The sequence below is a fragment of the Notolepis coatsorum genome, assembly GCF_963971535.1.
Source record: "Notolepis coatsorum genome assembly, chromosome: 1".
Classification (NCBI taxonomy): domain Eukaryota; kingdom Metazoa; phylum Chordata; class Actinopteri; order Aulopiformes; family Paralepididae; genus Notolepis; species Notolepis coatsorum.
In genome coordinates this window covers 290,558,999-290,578,060 of record NC_140165.1, presented here as the reverse complement: position 1 = coordinate 290,578,060, position 19,062 = coordinate 290,558,999, and the positions used below count along the sequence as shown (strand labels likewise).

Genomic DNA, 19,062 nt, shown 5'->3' with positions numbered 1-19,062 from the left:
TCATTGGACTATGAAAATAAATAGTTACAATAGTTTGCAAACAAATAACATGTAAATTGTGTTTGTTTCTGTAATGTGTAAAACAATATATTAATTTGAATTGCTAACACTAATTACTAAACTAATTAAAACAAATAGTGGTTTTGTATCTAATCCACGTTCAACAAAGTACGGCTCCAGCTGAGCCACATTTTGTCTCAGTATAAAGTTAATGACCATCACTGCAAACGTGTGCCTTTCAAAATGAAAGAGCTCTACTCTGTGCAAAAGACTCCCATGTGTCCATTATGGTCACTTTTATGTTGCTTTCCACCCAGCAGTGAAGTATATCACAGGTGTGAAGTAAATCACACCTTCATGCAGTATCCTGTTATTTAAAAGGAAACAGAAGCAACATTTCCACTGCTCCACGTTTTCCAATTCACAAGTCCATACTTCTACAAACCAAAGTCTAATAGATACTTTGTTGAAGCACACATTAAATATTCTCAGGGAGAATCAGGTTTTTGAAGAACCCAAGCCCAGCGGACACACTGTACAGCACAATACCTGACCAGCACCTACGTGTCCCGCATTGTCCCGCAAAAGCAGTGCTGCTGTCCTGCGACTGAACCATTTTGACCTGGTCACCCTAATGGAGTGATTTCTTGATTTCTAATTTCTTTTCTTTTTTTGGACAGCGCTAAACATGACAGCGCGCTACATTTCGACACACACATTTCTGCCAAGAGCGCTGTCAGGGGGGCAGAGTGCGGACTGCTCGCGAGCTACACATATTGGGCTTGTCTGCGCTGGCATCTCATCGAGCAATGTGCTTTCGTGGATAACTCGCAGACGCAGAACAGGCTCCGCGAATGCAATTTGCTTCGTGCAATCCATTCTCTGTGGATTCCGCCCTGAGTATTGAACATTCCCTTTTTTGTACGAGAGCCTGATACATGTTTTGACCCTGAACTGTTATCCGACTATTCTAATTGCCCATCGGACTATTGTTGCTTCTATTCAATAAATATATTTTATTTATTGAAATTGTGCTTGTGTGGACAGTTGAATTTGTTTGTTTTGAACCGTGTCGAGCCTGAACACCACCAGGCTCGTCACACTATGTAAACACACCTGTAAACTACCTCTCAACTCATCTACCTCTCAACTGACCAGTTTAGCTGCTGAGATAGCTTTACGATGATACAGGCATTTACTTGTGCCTCTGCATTTGAATACATTCCGATGTTTGGGTGTGGTTCTTCTGATATGCATCTATAGATATTATATGCAACCAGTCCCTGCGATATTACAGTACACATTACACTAGAACGACATGAATCATCTGATGCCAAAAATAATGAGGACTTTGTTTTTCCGCTTTTATCAGTTAAAACAATTTTGGGGGGAAATTAAATGGGAATCATACATACAGTTTGAGTAAATGAAGCAAGATTAAGTTGCCCGTCTGCCGCTGAACAAAGCAATTTGGAACAAATGTAACACTACTTTAACAACTAGAGCTGAAATGGAAATTAAATACAACCAATCTAAATAAATCAAGCAGGTGTGCTACTGTATAATTAAATCAGTGGGGTAGAGTATTTAGTCCAATTTTCCCTGGAAACAAACATGATTTGAAATGATTAAGTGAAAAAGACGGCCCTAAACATTGTACCTGTTGTATGAACTAAGTTGACTTGACACATGAACTAAGGACCTGTGAAAAACCTTTGTACTGTTGTTGTAGGGTGAACTGATACCACCTTTTCACTGCCAATACTGATTCAGAGTAAACATTCAATATCAACCAATACCCTGAACAGTCGGGCTGGCCACTGATTTCCCAAATGATTCCATTTCGATTCACAAGGTCGCGATTCTATTCGATTTACGATTCAATCCGATTCAATGGTTCAATGAACCCTCTAACATGTTGCATTGTTAAAAATATCAATGTTTACATTACGAATTGACTCTCAAGCAGTTACATGAATGTACTTTTTATTGGAACATTGGCGTTTGCATATGTGGACGTTTCCTAGATTTGTTGTATTTCCACAATCATTATCTATGTCTGTCACTATAGCCAATGGAAATGCTAGAAATGGTCACGTGGGCTGGGAGAACCAATGGAAAATTCCTATCCAGAGGCCAAACTTAATTGCAGACCCCTGGTCCTCCCCAGACCAACAGTAAATGGTAATGCGTACAATGACCAGGAAGGGAATTGGCATAACGACTAAATCTATCTTTTATTTCATGAATCGATAATCGCTCATCAAAATGAAGATCGATTCAGAATCGGGAAATAGTTTTTTTTTAACCCAGCCCTACTGAACAGTATTGTCTAGACTTAAAAAATCAGTTTGGGGTCATTGGACAAAAATGATTGGGATATAATTATTCTCCATTTGAGAGATTTAACATGCTTCTATGGCTGGATCCCAGTTTCTTCTACCTCCTCTTTTCGGCAGGCTAGACGCCCAATGGCATACTGCTGAGAAGATTAATTTAATCCCTGCTTTCACCGCTTCATATTGATGTTCCACAGGTTCAAGTAGACACATTTGCAATGCACAACGAAGGCATATGGGTAACATAAAGTCTCAGTTGCTTCCTCCACAAAATATTCCCTAATTAACAAAACAAAAGACAACTATGGCATCCTCAGGCCCAGGGGCTTGTATTTCCTCCAGTTATTGTGCTGAAAAGTCCTTCACTTTTAAGAATTCTTTGAGCTGTGGACACTATTATTTTCTGACTTTTCCTTGCTACTTCCCCAGTGCAGTTGATCGTCTTTTTTCCCATCCAGACACACTCCTCTTCTTCCCCCCTTTCAAACTGTTTAAACTGACTAGGCTCCCTGTCCACCTTCTTCACTGCCTCAGCATATGACACATTATCAATTACCCTGACTGTATTGACTATATCTTCCTGAACTCTCCTTGGGCATTCTGGAGACCTTGCCTCACCTCCGTAGTTCACACTGGTTCTTCACACAACGCTGAGTTGCATGCCATCTCGCTGCACCTTAATGCACCTCGACAGAGATCTCCTATACACTGAAGCCACACGTCCAAATGTTTGACATCTGCCCTACTGCAGGGGAGCGGTAGAAACAGTCTTACAATGCTGACAGGCTCTGCTCTCTCTGTCCATTATTGTAGCGTGTCAGACACCTCGCTTCACAAACCCAATTATAATTCAACTTCTCCATTTCCAAATCATTTGGCACAGGACAAATAACACCTTTCAATGTATTTTTTTCCATAAGTCAAAAGACTGAATTCCGTCCTTCTAACCGGTGGTGGACATGCAGGACTAGACGGTCTATATTTATGACTCCGTTCAACATGTGCCGGTAATGTCTATATTCAGGGCTGGCTGTAGTAACATCCATCTTGTCATAATACCTCCTGCTTGCCATTCAATGCTTTCTCCTTCTTTCACACATCCACCCTGAATAATGTTGTGTTATCAGGAGGACCCTGAGTAATGTTGTGTTAGCCTTCAGGAGGACACTGAGTAATGTTGTGTTAGCCTTCAGGACACAGAGTAATGTTGTGTTAGCCTTCAGGAGAACACTGAGTAATGTTGTGTTAGCCTTCAGGAGAACACTGAGTAATGTTGTGTTAGCCTTCAGGAGAACACTGAGTAATGTTGTGTTAGCCTTCATGAGGACACTGAGTACTGTTGTGTTAGCCTTCAGGACACTGAGTAATGTTGTGTTAGCCTTCAGGAGAACACAGCGTAAGTAATGTTGTGTTAGCCTTCAGGAGGACACATAGTAATGTTGTGTTAGCCTTCAGGACACTGAGTAATGTTGTGTTAGCCTTCAGGACACAGAGTAATGTTGTGTTAGCCTTCAGGAGGACACTGATAGCCCTTTTACACCCGCCAGGCTCCGTGCTGGAGCCGGTTCCCGAACGTAATCTTGCACTGGCCGGCGCGTTCAGACCGGGATTAATTGGTTCAGAACGTGACAAATCGGTGCTCAGCTGGCACCGGAAAATAGTTGGTTTTTCCTCGCAAACCGTGACATCATCAGTGGGCATGTCATATTCTAGGCCAGTGTTTCTCAAAGTGTGGGGCGCAGAGGCATGACAGGGGGGTCCTTGAGATTTATTTAAAAAATATATATATATATATATATTTTTTTTTTCTTTTTTTTTTTTATTACAGAAAATTATCACTAAAGTGCTATCTGTTGCCATATTTGGATACGTTTGACCATTTCTCAAAATCTGAAAATCATTATTTAATATAACACAGAAAAGGATCACCAAGTTACTCTGGATAAAAAAAATTTTACAGACAACATTGAGACAAAGCTTCCTGACACATCTCCATCCAAACTCTTGGAAGAACTCATTGAAATATCATCTGATACCACCTGGAGAGCTAGTTTCAGAGTATGGTGCTGAGTACCAAGTATCTCATGATGCAGCAGTTAAAGGATAACTCCACTTTTTTTTTTAAATTAGCTTATTTAACATCTTCCCTGGAGTTAGACAAGAAGATGCATACCTTTTTTGTCTCTGTGCGTGCATTTTAGCTTTGGGAATAGACGCTCCGTTAGCATAGCTTAGCTTCATCACTGGAAGTGGGGGAGGACAGTAGCCTTACAGTGCCTTACAGTGTATTGCAAGGTCTGACATTGACCAAACTTGATATGCATGACCTTGGTGGGCTCTAGGTCAACTCCTGAAAAGGGGGTCAATGTCAGACTTTGCAATAAAAAGTTAGGGGGCTAATAACCCTTGCCATAATTTCAGTGCGCCCCTAACTTTTGATTGCAAGGTCTGACATTGACCCCCTTTTCAGGAGTTGACCTAGAGCCCACCAAGGTCATGCATGTCAAGTTTGGTCAATGTCAGACCTTGCAATACACTGTAAGGCACTGTAAGGCTACTGTCCTCCCCCACTTCCAGTGATGAAGCTAAGCTATGCTAATGGAGCGTCTATTCCCAAAGCTAAAATGCACGCACAGAGACAAAAAAGGTATGTATCTTCTTGTCTAACTCCAGGGAAGATGTTAAATAAGCTAATTAAAAAAAAAAGTGGAGTTATCCTTTAAGGTGTTGATACCATTCAGCACCACATATCTGTGTGAAGCTGGCTTTTCATCCATGACAGCTCTGAAAACTAAATATAGGGCCAAGTTGAGCCTTGAGGATGACATGCGTGTTGCCTTGTCAAAGACTGACAGCAATAAAGACTGTTTGCTTATTTCCTATGTTTGCTTTGTAAATTCCGAGTCACTGAGTGAAGATCTGCTGTTTTGCAAATATGTCAAAAACAGAGCGACAGCTGATGAGCTTTTCAAAATTATTGACAGTTACCTGACAGAACATGGACTGAAATGGGAGAACTGTGTGGGCTTTTGCTCTGACGGTGCGCAGGCCATGGCAGGGAAAAGGAGGGGGCTACAGGCGCTAATCAAGGGGGTCTCGCTGAGAACACTGAGTAATGTTGTGTTAGCCTTCAGGAGAACACTGAGTAATGTTGTGTTAGCCTTCAGGAGGAGACTGAGTAATGTTGTGTTAGCCTTCAGCTAACCCTTTATTCATTTGCTTAGATTTTTTTTTTATCTCAAGAAGGTGCTGAATGAGCTCACTGGCCATTTTTCATGTCTGGTCAATTTGAGCAAAAAATTTAAACGTGATATTCTCCTTTGGTTCATTACAATTAACTCAAGCCTAGTAACAGACACACCATTTCTAACACTGGGAATACATTCCCTGAGATCAATAGATATCCCTAGATGCCAAGAACATGCAAATGGATATTGTAGAAGTGGAGCAATCTTCCATATACTTATTTATTTGGGATAAAGCACATAATGTGATCCCTCGATCTGTTAAGTAATTGAAAATCACCATATATTATACAGAGGGGATGGAGGGTCTAATCAATGTGTACACTCTTGTAGTCCACTAACACACACAGCAGAAACATTGTAATTTCACATTGTAGAATCGCTGGCAAATCTAAACCAGTCAGAATGGCCTGTCAGAATCTTGTGTTAACAAGGGCATACTGTACTGGACTGTTGAAAACCTACTGAAAACATATATGAAGAATTAATACACAGGTTTAAGTGGTTTCCAAGGGATCCAGCCAAGTATGCTTGTCTTGACATTTTACTCGATGCCGCCTTTGGCATCATCAATCACCCCATCCTCCTCACTTGCCTCCAGTCCTCCCACCCCAACACGGCCCTCTCCTGGTTCAAATCCTACCTTTACAACACATACCACTACATCAATATCACTGGTCAACTGCCAGTTTGACCTAGCCCCCATGTCACAAGGTGTCCCCCAAGGCTCTGTCCCCTCCTCTTCATCCTCTACATCCTTACCCTTGGTCAAATAATTGTCCATCATGATCTCAAATTCCATTCCAACCCCACCAACTGCCTTTTTGGACATACTGGAAATAACGTCCTCAAATCAAGTAAAATTTGTTCAGGTACAGGTACACATGGCATTGTAATTATTGTGCAGATCTCTCAATCAAGTAGTAGAAGCACAATACAAGACAAAGTAAAAAAAAATCACATACTAAAAACAATAATAATAAATAGTAGAGAATCACACAAGTGGGGTATGTGGGCAGATAGGGTATGCATGTGTGTGTGTGTGTGTGTGTGTGTGTGTGTGTGTGTGTGTGTGTGTGTGTGTGTGTGTGTGTGTGTGTGTGTGTGTGTGTGTGTGTGTGTGTGTGTGTGTGTGTGTGTGTGTGTGTGTGTGTGTGTGTGTGTGTGTGTGGCTAGTAGTCTGACAGCTGTTGGAAATATGCTCCTGTTGAAGCTCTTCATGTTTGTTCTGATGATCTCAGGTCGGTGGTGTCTCAGTTGGTGTCTGGAGCTTCTCCACTTAAACAGGGAGTGTCCAGAGTGATGTGGGTCTTTGAGAACTCAACTGCAATAAATCTGAAGTCATTCATCAAACACATCCACAGCTTCTTCACCGTTTCCCCCTCATCTAATATCCACAAGCTCTGTGTAATTTTTTTATCCCAACCTCTCTATTGAACCCCACATCTACCGTATAGTAAAACAGCCTTTTTCCACCTCAGAAACATCCCTGTCTGTGTCTGCTGCTGAAACCCCCATTCACTCCTTCATCATTTCACCACTCCATTACTGCAATAGTCTACGTTATGGTATCCTCTCCAAACTCCTCAACAAAGAACAATATGTCCAGAGTCGACCGCACGCATAATTACTCACACCCGCATCACGTCTGTCCTTCAATATCTCCACCGGCTCCCTGTACAACGAATCCACTTCAAAACTCCTCCTCGTCACTTATAAAGCACTTCACAGCTTGGCCCCCTCCTACCTCTCCCCACTCCTACAACGGCATGCCTCTACACACAGCCTTAGATCAGCAAATGCCAACCTATTCACCCCCACAAGGACCAATAACCGAACCTGGGGGTGACAGGGCCTTTTCCTCTGCTGCCCTCCCACCCTCTGGAACTCTGCCTCCAGTTACCCACATCAGGAACTCTCTGCTACAGTTACCAACATCAGGAACTCTCTGCTACAGTTACCCACATCAGGAACTCTCTGCTACAGTTACCAACATCAGGAACTCTCTGCTACAGTTACCCACATCAGGAACTCTCTGCCTACAGTTACCAACATCAGGAACTCTCTGCTACAGTTACCCACATCAGGAACTCTCTGCTACAGTTACCCACACCAGGAACTCTCTGCTACAGTTACCAACATCAGTAACTCTCTGCTACAGTTACCAACATCAGGAACTCTCTGCTACAGTTACCCACACCAGGAACTCTCTGCTACAGTTACCAACATCAGGAACTCTCTGCTACAGTTACCCACATCAGGAACTCTCTGATACAGTTACCAACATCAGGAACTCTCTGCTACAGTTACCCACATCAGGAACTCTCTGCTACAGTTTTTTTTTTAACAATATATTTATTGGGTTTTAGTTTGCAAATTACAACATGTATATCAGCAGAGCAGTATTCAGCAAACATTTTCACCCCGTTCTCCCTCCCCTAACCCCACCCCACACAAAATAATAATTAACTTCAAAAACAGGTTCACATAGGAAGGATACAGATTTAAATAATAAAAAATAAAAAAATAAACATAAATAAATAATAATACAACCAAAATGTTTTACACATTAAGTAAAGGGTGTTTCATAGAAAACAAACAGTCAGCACTGTTGTAGCTGAGGTTGTGTTTAACCGTGTGGTATACCTGTGTCACCTCAGCTGCAGTAACATAGAGGGGAGGAGTGGGATGATAAAATTGAAATGAAATGAAATTGAAGAGTATGACTTTTATATTGTTGTCTGAACACTATTTATTTATTTATTTATTTATTTATTTATTTATTTATTTATTTATTTATTTATTTATTTATTTATTTATTTATTTATTTATTTATTTATTTATTTATTTATTTATTTATTTATGTTTACGTATTTATTTAAGTATTTTTGCATTTATGTATTTATGAATTCTATTATTTATGTATTTATTAACTGTTAATCCATTATGACTAATTCCATTTTCCAGTTTAAATGGGCACACTATTTAATTATATTGATTAATATAAATACATGTTTATTTATTAGACTTTAAAAACTCAACATTAATGAACAATCAACCATATTAGTCAACACAAAATAATAATTAACTTCAAAAACAGGTTCACATAGGAAGGATACAGATTTAAATAATAAAAAAAAATAAAATAAACATAAATAAATAATAATACAACCAAAATGTTTTACACATTAAGTAAAGGGTGTTTCTTGTCGTTTTTACTCAATAATAAGAGTTGTCCCACAGTACTTCCCCTAATCCTGTTCTTGTTGAAGCAAGTTCCCAACATTCGTATTATGCTTTAAGAAGTACACAAACGGTCCCCAGGCATTATCAAAAATGTTTTGTTTACGTCTAACAATATACACCATCTTTTCCATTGACATATTTGAAGCCATTTCTTTAATCCACATACCAATTCTTGGTCCATCCTCTGCTACAGTTACCCACATCAGGAACTCTCTGCTACAGTTACCCACATCAGGAACTCTCTGCTACAGTTACCAACATCAGGAACTCTCTGCTACAGTTACCCACATCAGGAACTCACTCCCTTCCCTTCAAAAAACTCTCCCCCAAGACATTAGAGACTCAAGAGTCCCTTGCAGTTTTCCAAATCCCACTTCAAGACCCATCTCTTCTCCACTGCCTTCCATCCATCCTGGTGTTTGTGTTATGTTTGTCTCACTACTACCGCCCTTAGTGTAAAGCGACTTTGAGTTCTTTTTTTTTTATCTACTTTTTCTCCCATTTTCTATTTTTTTCTCCCATCCCAATTTCATATCGTCCAATTCTACCCTCCCCTGTCTCGAACGCTGTTAGGCCATGCCTCCCACAAGCCGGCTGCAATGTGGACTAAGCCTTACATCACGTGTCCCCTCCGGTACTCGAGGAAGCAGCAGTCGCATCTTTTCACCTGCACAGCGCAATCTCTCAGCGTCGGGGGTCTGCGTTTTTGGAGGGCACGCCGCCCTTGTCGCTTCCTGATTCTGCTGCGCAGGCGCATCAACCGACTCTGTACCAGAGTTGCCAAGTCTGTTTATTTTCCGCAACTTTTGGAAAAATTTTTGCTTGTTTTTTGCTTGTTTTTGTAGGTCGGCTGGCTCATTTCTCTCACAATACTGGCAACCTTAAAATATGGGACAAGGTGCGTCCCGAACGCGTGTTTTAGTTTCCAATTACGGGACGATTACGTATTTTACGGGACGGGTGGCAACCCTAGATGAGAGTGTACTGGTGAAGGGGGGATGAGCAGGCTGTCAGGATGAGAGTGTCCTGGTTGCCCCACCTCTCTCCATGTGTATTTATAGAAACAACCAGTTGAATCTACAATATCCCAGGCTGCTCCGGTCTCACCAGTAAAAGAGGACATTATACTGTAGGCCTGATCTAAAGTGGTTTACTAGAGTGCTCTTCACCTACAGCGCCGCTCTGGCCATTAATTCAGAGCATTCAACAGTGGGGGTGACTAAAAGCAACCATGCTCTCTGGGTTGCAGTACGGGGTTTTTGCCTTAGGACACTGATATAAGCAGAGCAAAGCTAACATCCCATGAATAACTCTCCACTCTGTGCACTCACATGAAAAAAAGAGGAAACAAAGTCACTGGATAGAATAAATACAGGCTAACTACCCATGAGCCGCATGCGTTTCGAGCAAAGGAAAGGCTGGGAATAATGTGTTGAAAGATCAGATGAAATACAAAAAAATATGAAATAAAATAAAAATGTGTTCATTAAAATAATAATAATAAAATAAACCACTTTAACCATAACTAGTATATTTCTCAATAGAGAATGCATATCTGGAGTACAATCTATAATAAGATAAAAGAAAATAATTTGGGAGGAGCAGTTTGACACTGCATTTAATCAGTCACCTGCAGCTACCACTGCCATCTGTCAACATCACACAGAAGCACAACATCAACATCCTGTTTAAGCCACCAAAGGAGCAATCCATTTTGTCACCCGTATCATACGCTGCACATCAATCCAACGTGGTGGTATGACGGTGCTCTCATCGTTTCCTGACGACGCAACACAACGTATTCTTCCTCACCCTGCAGGTCGTAGGTATGTGAGCACTTTTATGTCTAGATACTCATGATGTTGACACAAAATTGTATTACGTAAAATCAACTAAACATCTTTATTTATTCCCAGGGGGGCAATTATGAGGCCGGCTCGGTAAAAACAAACAAACAAGAGAACGAGTAAAATATCCAGATGAAAGGCGGAAACACAGACAGAGAGAAATAAAAGGGTTTCCAGTGTATCATGTATCTCTATATTTCCAAAATCATAGTTCCTTATATTTCCTCTATATTTCCTCTTAACCCTCGAGTCAACCTTTAAAAAACCCACTACCTGTCTGCTGTCTCCCTAGCTAGTGACCGAAACTGCGATCTCAGTAGAAACATATCTTTTCCATGTATTGTTCCAATTTTCTTTCATGAATATCATTATTAACTTCAGTCCTCACCATACATATCGAATATTTATTCATTTACAGGATTTTAACCATTTCTTAAATTAGGGTTAGGGTTGGGGTTAGGGTTAGGGTTAGGGGTTAGGGGTTAGGGTTACCCTAACCCTAACTCTAACCCTAACCCCCTAACCCCTTAACCCTAACCTGTCCAGTTCTGCGACTAGGGTGAAAGGTGTGACACTTGTTGTTCACACGCTTAATAGTGATTACTTTTAAAAAACAAACATGGATTATTGTAATGTGAGTCCAAGATGTGATACTGAGCTACTTTTTTGGCATATACATAAAATATAGCCAACGCTATCCACAAACACACATGAAGAAAACCCTAACCCTAACCCATTTGACCAGAACTGCGACAAGGGTGACTCGAGGGTTAAGTGCATTGCTTGCAACATGTGTGTAAATCTTATATTTGCTAATTCAGCAAGTACTGCTAGAACCGATTTCCATTAATGAAACACCCCAGACTCAAGAATATCTGATTCATCAATTATCAAATCATTGAACATGTCAAGGCAGAAACTGACCATGCTGATTCATAACTGTTTCCTTGTTGCGTTTAGGGTATTAAATCCTTCATTCATGGCAAAGATATCCGTCACATCTACAGTCCCTCGGCTGACGGGAGGCGAGGGAGAGAGCTGGATATTGCCATGATCCCACTTCAATTTCACGAAGGGCGTGAACCCCGGTCGTTCCCCACAAGCCTCAGTGATGATGGATCGGTCAGATTCATTTTCAGACCAAGTCTAACCAGGCAAGAAGCCTGCACTGAAGACCCAAGGCCCCCTGAAGGCTCTGCGACTTATATTCTCACCTTCACTCCTGTAGTCCTCCTGGGATCTGAGCAGACTGAGGGCTGACAGATGGTGATTGGAGAAAGACGACCACCCCACAGTCTCCGGTCCGCCACTGTGGTCCTGTCGGGGTCTGCCGCTCCACAAGTTGAGCAACGGCGAGGAGCTGCCGGGTTTCATCCGCAACACTGCCGCGTACGTCACGGGCAGTCCCGCAACAGCTTTGGCAACATCTGGAAAGACAAGCGAGCACGTGTTGAGGAGATAATGCCTTGTATCATCATTAATTTACCTCTTTATGATAGAAAGAAGGAGCTTCTGATATGACAGGTCATTGTCAAGTGTGTCGCAACTGCTCATGAGTGATAAAACATGTTATCGACATTCCTCATATGAAACGGCTTATACCTCTGTGGGAGAGCTCTAGAGAGGTATATCCTAAGCTGTGATAAGCTGCCAACTACAGATGCTGTTTTGAGAGAAATACACATTTAACACAAAATAACACTATTTGGTGGATGCTTAAACATTTCTGATCCAAATCCAATCCAATCCAAATGTATATCGTGTGTAATCAGGGTAACTCAGGATTAGATGTGAACCTACAGGTGAAATATCTCTTAACGGAGGTACAGTACAGGTCTGTCTACCCTTTACTACAGACAGTACCCACTCTCTAAACTGCACTCCACAACACCATTTAAGCTAATTCCATCCTTTTAATTGGCAAAGATAATCAACGAGGTGCTTTGAACTGCAGCCCATGAGGATAAAAAACAGCATGTCTCAGTATTGGCTCATCTCATCACACCACATATTTTATATTTGCGGTAGAGTTTATTATTTTATTTATTTCCTACAAATCTTTTACAGAGGTAGCCTTGAGCTTTGGTCTCAGGGCACCATGGTCTGGTCTGCACCAGTGCCCCCTATAAAATACAGAGTTCTGGCACCAGTGTCCCTCTGGCATGACGTTTTGGTTAAATTAGATATTGAAGTGTCTTTTTAGGGAAGCATTTCAGCCGGGAAATAGTTGCCAGCAGCGCCTTAGATTTGATTTCAATTTGTCAATCTGAAAAGGGCACTCAGTGACCTGAGGAAACCCTGCCTCCCCCCCTGCTCCCCCGCGCATGCAGCGTTTATGAAGCAATATGCAGCGCCACTCAAGATACTATCCCACAAGGAATATCTGTGTTCTCGACCAAAATTAAAATGATTGATGGAAACGAGTCGTTCTGCGTGTATGTAACTATAGGCTCATGTTCCAAATGTAGCCAACAACCACTAAGAGAAAATACTCAGGATAAACATGTGTTCCATGACTACAATGAAAGAAACACCAGCATTGTTGGATCCATTATGCCCTTATCGACCTGTCATGCTTTTAGCTTGGGCTGAGAGCGGATGAGTATCATCTGACACTGAGCCAGTTTAGATCTCTGGTGCTGATATATTCCAGTGCAATATTCTCTTCCAGATAACCCTCATCTAACCAGGGCTGCCCCTCGTAGTCCATTAATCAGTCGGGTTGGTCTAAGTTTGGTCTTGGTCGACCACAACTTTGTTAGTCTATTAGTCCACATTTTCATTTTGAGTTATACAATGAGTTATTCCCTGAAAAATGCTAAGCACATCTCTGATGAGCACTAGATGTAAAAAGGTGCTTTACTACTACTTCTTTAAGAGGCATTATTGTGTGCAAAAATGTTACAGAGTGGTTGATGAAATCAACTTCATTGATTCGTTGGCAGATCCTATGACTGAGACAGACTGAGAATTTCAGAAGATCAGCTCATACTGTATGTGCAACATTCAAGGACTGCCTTGAAACTGCATGTGAAGCAGAGTGAATTTTCAATATTGATCCATATCAGGTGGCCCAACCCGGTGGTGTATTTCACTGTGTGCAGTTCCGAGGAATTACAGCCCTGATAAGTGAAGGTGAACTTTTATTGAATGTTGGACATTCAATCCCTTTACAGTTGGAACTCAAAATGCTATGAGGAACAGTGTACTGCACCAAGAATAATATAGTGTTATTCACACACAAGTATCTTGTAGGAGGGACAGACAGGAAGAGAGAGAGAGAGAGAGATAGAGAGAGAGAGAGAGAGAGAGAGAGAGAGAGAGAGAGAGAGAGAGAGAGAGAGAGAGAGAGAGAGAGAGAGAGAGAGAGAGAGAGAGAGAGAGAGATAGAGAGAGAGAGAGATACACCTCTAAGGCCTTGTATACTGATATTTCAGAAAAACTTTTCTCTGGTTTTAAGGGAGTAAGTTAAAGGAACACGCCAACTTTTTGGGAAATTTGCTTATTTGCCATCTACCCTGGATGCTAAGCAGATACATACCTTTTTCTTCTATGTGCATGCATTAGGCTTAGGGAACAGCCACACCATTAGCCTAGCTTAGCATAATTCACTGGAAGTAGGTGTGCCAGTGTTTAACTCCAGGGTAGATGGCAAATAAGCGAATTTCCCAAAAAGTTGGTGTGTTCCTTTAAGTAAGTTGAACCTTTATAAATCCCCTTGGGGACATTCGTTCTCTGCATTTGACCCATCCTAACTATTCAGGAGCAAACGTTGTGCAGAGCCTGGGGACCAACTCCTGTTGTAATGCCGGTACCTTGGTCAAGGGCGAAGGCAGGCCTCCCATCTACAGTACATGAAAACAACGGAAAACTGAATTTGAGGTCATTGAATCCAGGGTGGAGTTTAAAAAGGATTTTCTCTGCAATCGGGACCATGGACAAATCCCTGCAGCCTGCCATTAGGTCAGGTCATTATCAGTGTTTTTGTGTTGCTGTGCGGACGGAGATATTTTCTAAAACACAAGACTGTAAACAATCTGAATGATTAAATAAATAATACAACACTCTGTGAGGGGAGCTGTAGGTTCACTGCATAGACATTAAAGGTCCCATGCATTATAAATGGCCTTTTCCAGTGTTTAGCATTGTTTCCTAGCAATGGGGGATTATATCAATGTGGTCTGTGTCTCTAATTATCATATTGACTCATCAGTCTAGTCTTGAGTTCACGAGATCTTCCCTCACTCAACTAAGCCATTCTGATTTGACTGTTTTGCTGACGTGAATACTACTGGTTGTAGTCACCGCCCACAATTCACTCAACAACAGAGCAGTGAAATTACTTCCTCAAACAGAGGGTGCGACAGACAGCAGAGAACGAGCGAGTGAGAGAGGGAGAGAGATAGAGAGGGAGAGAGAGGGAGAGAGAGAGAGAGAGAGAGAGAGAGAGAGAGAGAGAGAGAGAGAGAGAGAGAGAGAGAGAGAGAGAGAGAGAGAGAGAGAGAGAGAGAGAGAGAGAGAGGGACCGCGGTGCAGGAGTGTGTGTAAATGTGTGTGCGGATGGGTCTTCTCCCCGCAGTCGGGAGCACTCCATATCACTGTCAAAATATCGTTGCGCACGCTCCCATGCGCATGCCTGTATTCCGATCCGTGCAATAATATTCACAGAGGTATATATTGTCACTTGAAACAAGTTACCAATGCATTGTCCCGTGGGATTATGCCCCCCGCGGCGACTAATTAATTAGTATCCCCATCAATCTATCTGTCTGCCAGTCGCAGACTGTGTGGGTGACTTGTCACTCAAAGCGCTTATGGGCGGAGCCCAGCACAAACAGCATGAAATCCTGAGGTTGAACATTTTTGCTTTTGAGTACTTGATAAAAATATAAAACAATAAAAAAATTTGAAAGAAACTTTACAGATGTGTTCCATAGACTCACAGGAATTGTGTACAGTTGCCCAAATAGTGCAAGGAATAGCAATGCATGGGACCTTTAATAATAAAAACAAAGACAGAATCTGAGAATTGGAAGAGTTACAGAACAGAAAACTCTGCGCTGACATGGCTTACATCAACGACCGCTCCTACCAGTGTCATGGAGAGGGACCCTGTCGGCCCCCCGCCCCCTGCGGACGGGTGTCCCCCAGGGCTCAGTCCTTGGACCCCTCCTCTTCTCCCTCTACAGCAAATCTCTGGGTAACATTATCACGTCTCATTGCTATGCTGATGATAATAAACTCTTCCTCTCCTTTCCTTCCTCAGATATCCATGTCTCTGAGTGGATCTTGGCTCTGTCCGACATATCCGCCTGGATGATGACCAGCCACCTCACATTGAACCTAAGCAAAACAGAATTGCTTCACCGGTCGGCCAAATCCTCCCCCCTGATTGACCTTTCGTTCCCAGTGGAGAATGTAGCTGTGGCCGAATCCCGACCGCCAATAACCTTGGTGTTGTCCTTGACGACCAGCTCAACTTCTCTGCTCACATCGCAGCAACAACCAGAACCTGCAGATTCCTCCTGAGCAACATCAGAAGGATCCACCCCTTCCTGACAAAAGAAGCCACCCAACTCCTCGTCCAATCAACTCATCTCCTGCCTCAACTACTGCAACGCACTGCTTGCTGGCCTTCCGACCACTGCCACCAAACCTCTTCAACTCATTCAGAATGCAGCCGCTCGCCTGATCACAAACCTACCGAAGTCTGCCCATGTCACCCCACTTCTTAGGGACCTGCACTTGCTCCCCAATCCACTTCAAGGCCCTTAACCTGGCATATTTTTATTTTTACCTTTATTTTACCAGGTAGTCACTTGAGATCAAAGATCTCTTTTTCGAGCAAGACCTGGCATATCGTGCGGCAAAGGGAACGGTTATCGTCTACCTCCGGTCAATGGTCTCTAACTACACACCCTCAAGACCCCTACACTCTGCTCTCCTATCCGAGCTCTGGGAGGGTCATCAAAGAGAAGCTGCTATTCTCGGTCCTTGCCCCACAATGGTGGAACGAACTTCCCACCACAGTTAGGACAGCCGAAACCCAACCAATCTTTCACCGTCGACTAAAGACACACTTCTTCAATCAATACCTGAAATGAATTTTTTTTATAAAATAACCTTCTTACTGTCATGCACTCTTACTAATACTAGCACTCAAGTGTGAACACTTTGATGAACATTGTTACTCAGCTGATAGAGTTGTACCCTTCCTACTGACTTTTCGTACAAAACTTGTAACTCACTTTGGATAAAAGCGTCAGCTAAATGACTAAATGTAAATGTAAAACCTGAAAATCAATCATATATTAACATTTCCTCCTCTGAAATGTAAACTAGGTAACATACTGTAGAGGCCAGACTTTCACAGCTCGTCCTTCTCACCCCGCCTCGCTGTCACACGGTGAGAAATGCTTGGCCATCTGTATAGCAGAATTTGCATCAACCTATTCCCTTTTAAGGTAATTTTCTTTTTAATAAATAACGACTTGAACCAATCACCCTTGTTAAGATTGGGCACATTTAATATTACTCATTGCAGGTGATAATAACTCTGCTTTAAGCTTTCAAAAGTAACACACTTTATTATCTAAGAATGGTAAGCTATGAGTGCTTTGTTCATTCATAGTACTATACAGTAAAGGTTGAGTCGTTTCTAGTGATTATATCACATTCACCACCCTGCAATTAACTTATAACCACAAATACATGGGCTATCAGAATGGAATTATTTGGTTATTCGTTTGAAGGGATCAATTAATAACAATAACAGGTTTACATTTTGTAACTGTGCTGCGAAGATATAGTGCTTAGAAAAGTGTGGAATATAAGATGCTGTGTGTAAAGGTTCAGGGAGGTGTGTTTATGTACCGGGGGAATGCTTTATTTTCCACCCCACATGAAAAGAGATGAACCAAACTGAGAAATAATTATGTGCCTTTGGGGACCCGTCAGCTAGAGAAAAAAATACTGCTATCTGCAAATGGAAAGGTAGGCAATTACTGCATTTTGTGGCAGGAGAAGAACATTTACTTAAAATGAAAAGTGTTTCGAGTTGGTAGAAGTTGGTAACTGGCCAAGAATCAGCGTTGGTATCCGCGAGTAATGGACAATCAAATTTTCTTTATGAAATCATCGAATCGTTGACCTGTTTTGTTAGAACCTTTTTCTTTGAAGTTACCAGTAGCTGCAGTGATCAGATGGAAATATATTTTGGTGTAAAAAAAAAAGTGGGACATTTCCTTCAATATAGTATAGTTATAGTATAGTATTATAGTATAGTAGTAGAGTATAAACACAAACTTCGTATTCATTTTCTAATCCAGGGTAGATTTGCTGAGGCAGGTAGGCTCTTTTCAGCAACACTCTGCTTCACGCTCACTCACTGACTCACGCCTGGGAGCTGACCAGTGCATTGAACGGCCAAGCTGCATGGAGTGTGTTTGCGCCGTGACACATCTACTTATGGAGTGCCGTTAGAGGATACTTTCATTACAATCAATGACAGCAGCTACACCGCCAGGGCCTCCCGCGAGTGCTCTATATTTGTTTCCCATGACAACGGTGCAAAACTACATAGAAATGCATTGAAAACGAGTGTTGAAATTAATACAACTACATTGTGTGGTGATGCGATGATGCGATGATGCAAGGCAGCACATTGCATGCTGTAATTGGTATCGAGCCACAATTAAAACTATACACCTTTGTATAACCAAGCTTTGAAAATGGATAAAAACCCATGGCATCACATTGAAACACTATAATTTGACAAGCTCTGACAGCTTCATTCAGCTCTGGTTACTAAAAGTTAATCACACATTGGCCTATGAGGTTTATCAGCAGGGAAAATAGCAATTATGACCAGGTGCAAAGCAAGTGGCAGCTGCTATGGTGAAGTTGATCATTCCCTATTCTATTTAAACTACTATTAACTTAGAAAATTGATAACCACACAAAATAAATGGTTTTGTCTCTATTTAGGGTCAAAATGTGGCTGTCCAATGAGATTAGGGTAGGGTTAGCTTTTATAAATAATGTTCTAGGTTAAAAAATGTTTTATGTAAATGCAGATACCTTCTAGCCACGAAGGTCCCTGGACAAATATATTTGGGGATGACAGTGGGGGGCAGTGGTCATGTAATTGAAAACATGGACAAGGTGAAGTTGATCACCGACAACATAGAGCAACATGGAAGGGAATCACTTCTGTCATTGAACCATCAGGTGAGTGAACATCACAATAAAATACAGATAATTCGTAGGATTTTAAAATGGCTTTAAATTCTCCGAGGGTGACCAGTCCTGGTAATTTTAGGTCCTCCTGTATCTTGTTCCAGGATGAAGGAGCAGCATATTTAAAAGCCCTTTTTCCCAATTCAG

General features: G+C 41.7%; 1 protein-coding gene across 1 annotated transcript in view; it reads right to left on the bottom strand.

Moving 5' to 3' along the window:
• Window positions 1-19,062, bottom strand: part of cntn5 (contactin 5) — a 586,736-nt gene that overhangs the window by 249,463 nt on the left and 318,211 nt on the right. The window contains exon 3 of the mRNA XM_084320137.1: window positions 11,892-12,104. Within this exon, the coding sequence (XP_084176263.1) occupies window positions 11,892-12,104 (213 nt within the window). The remainder of the gene's footprint in view (window positions 1-11,891; window positions 12,105-19,062) is intronic.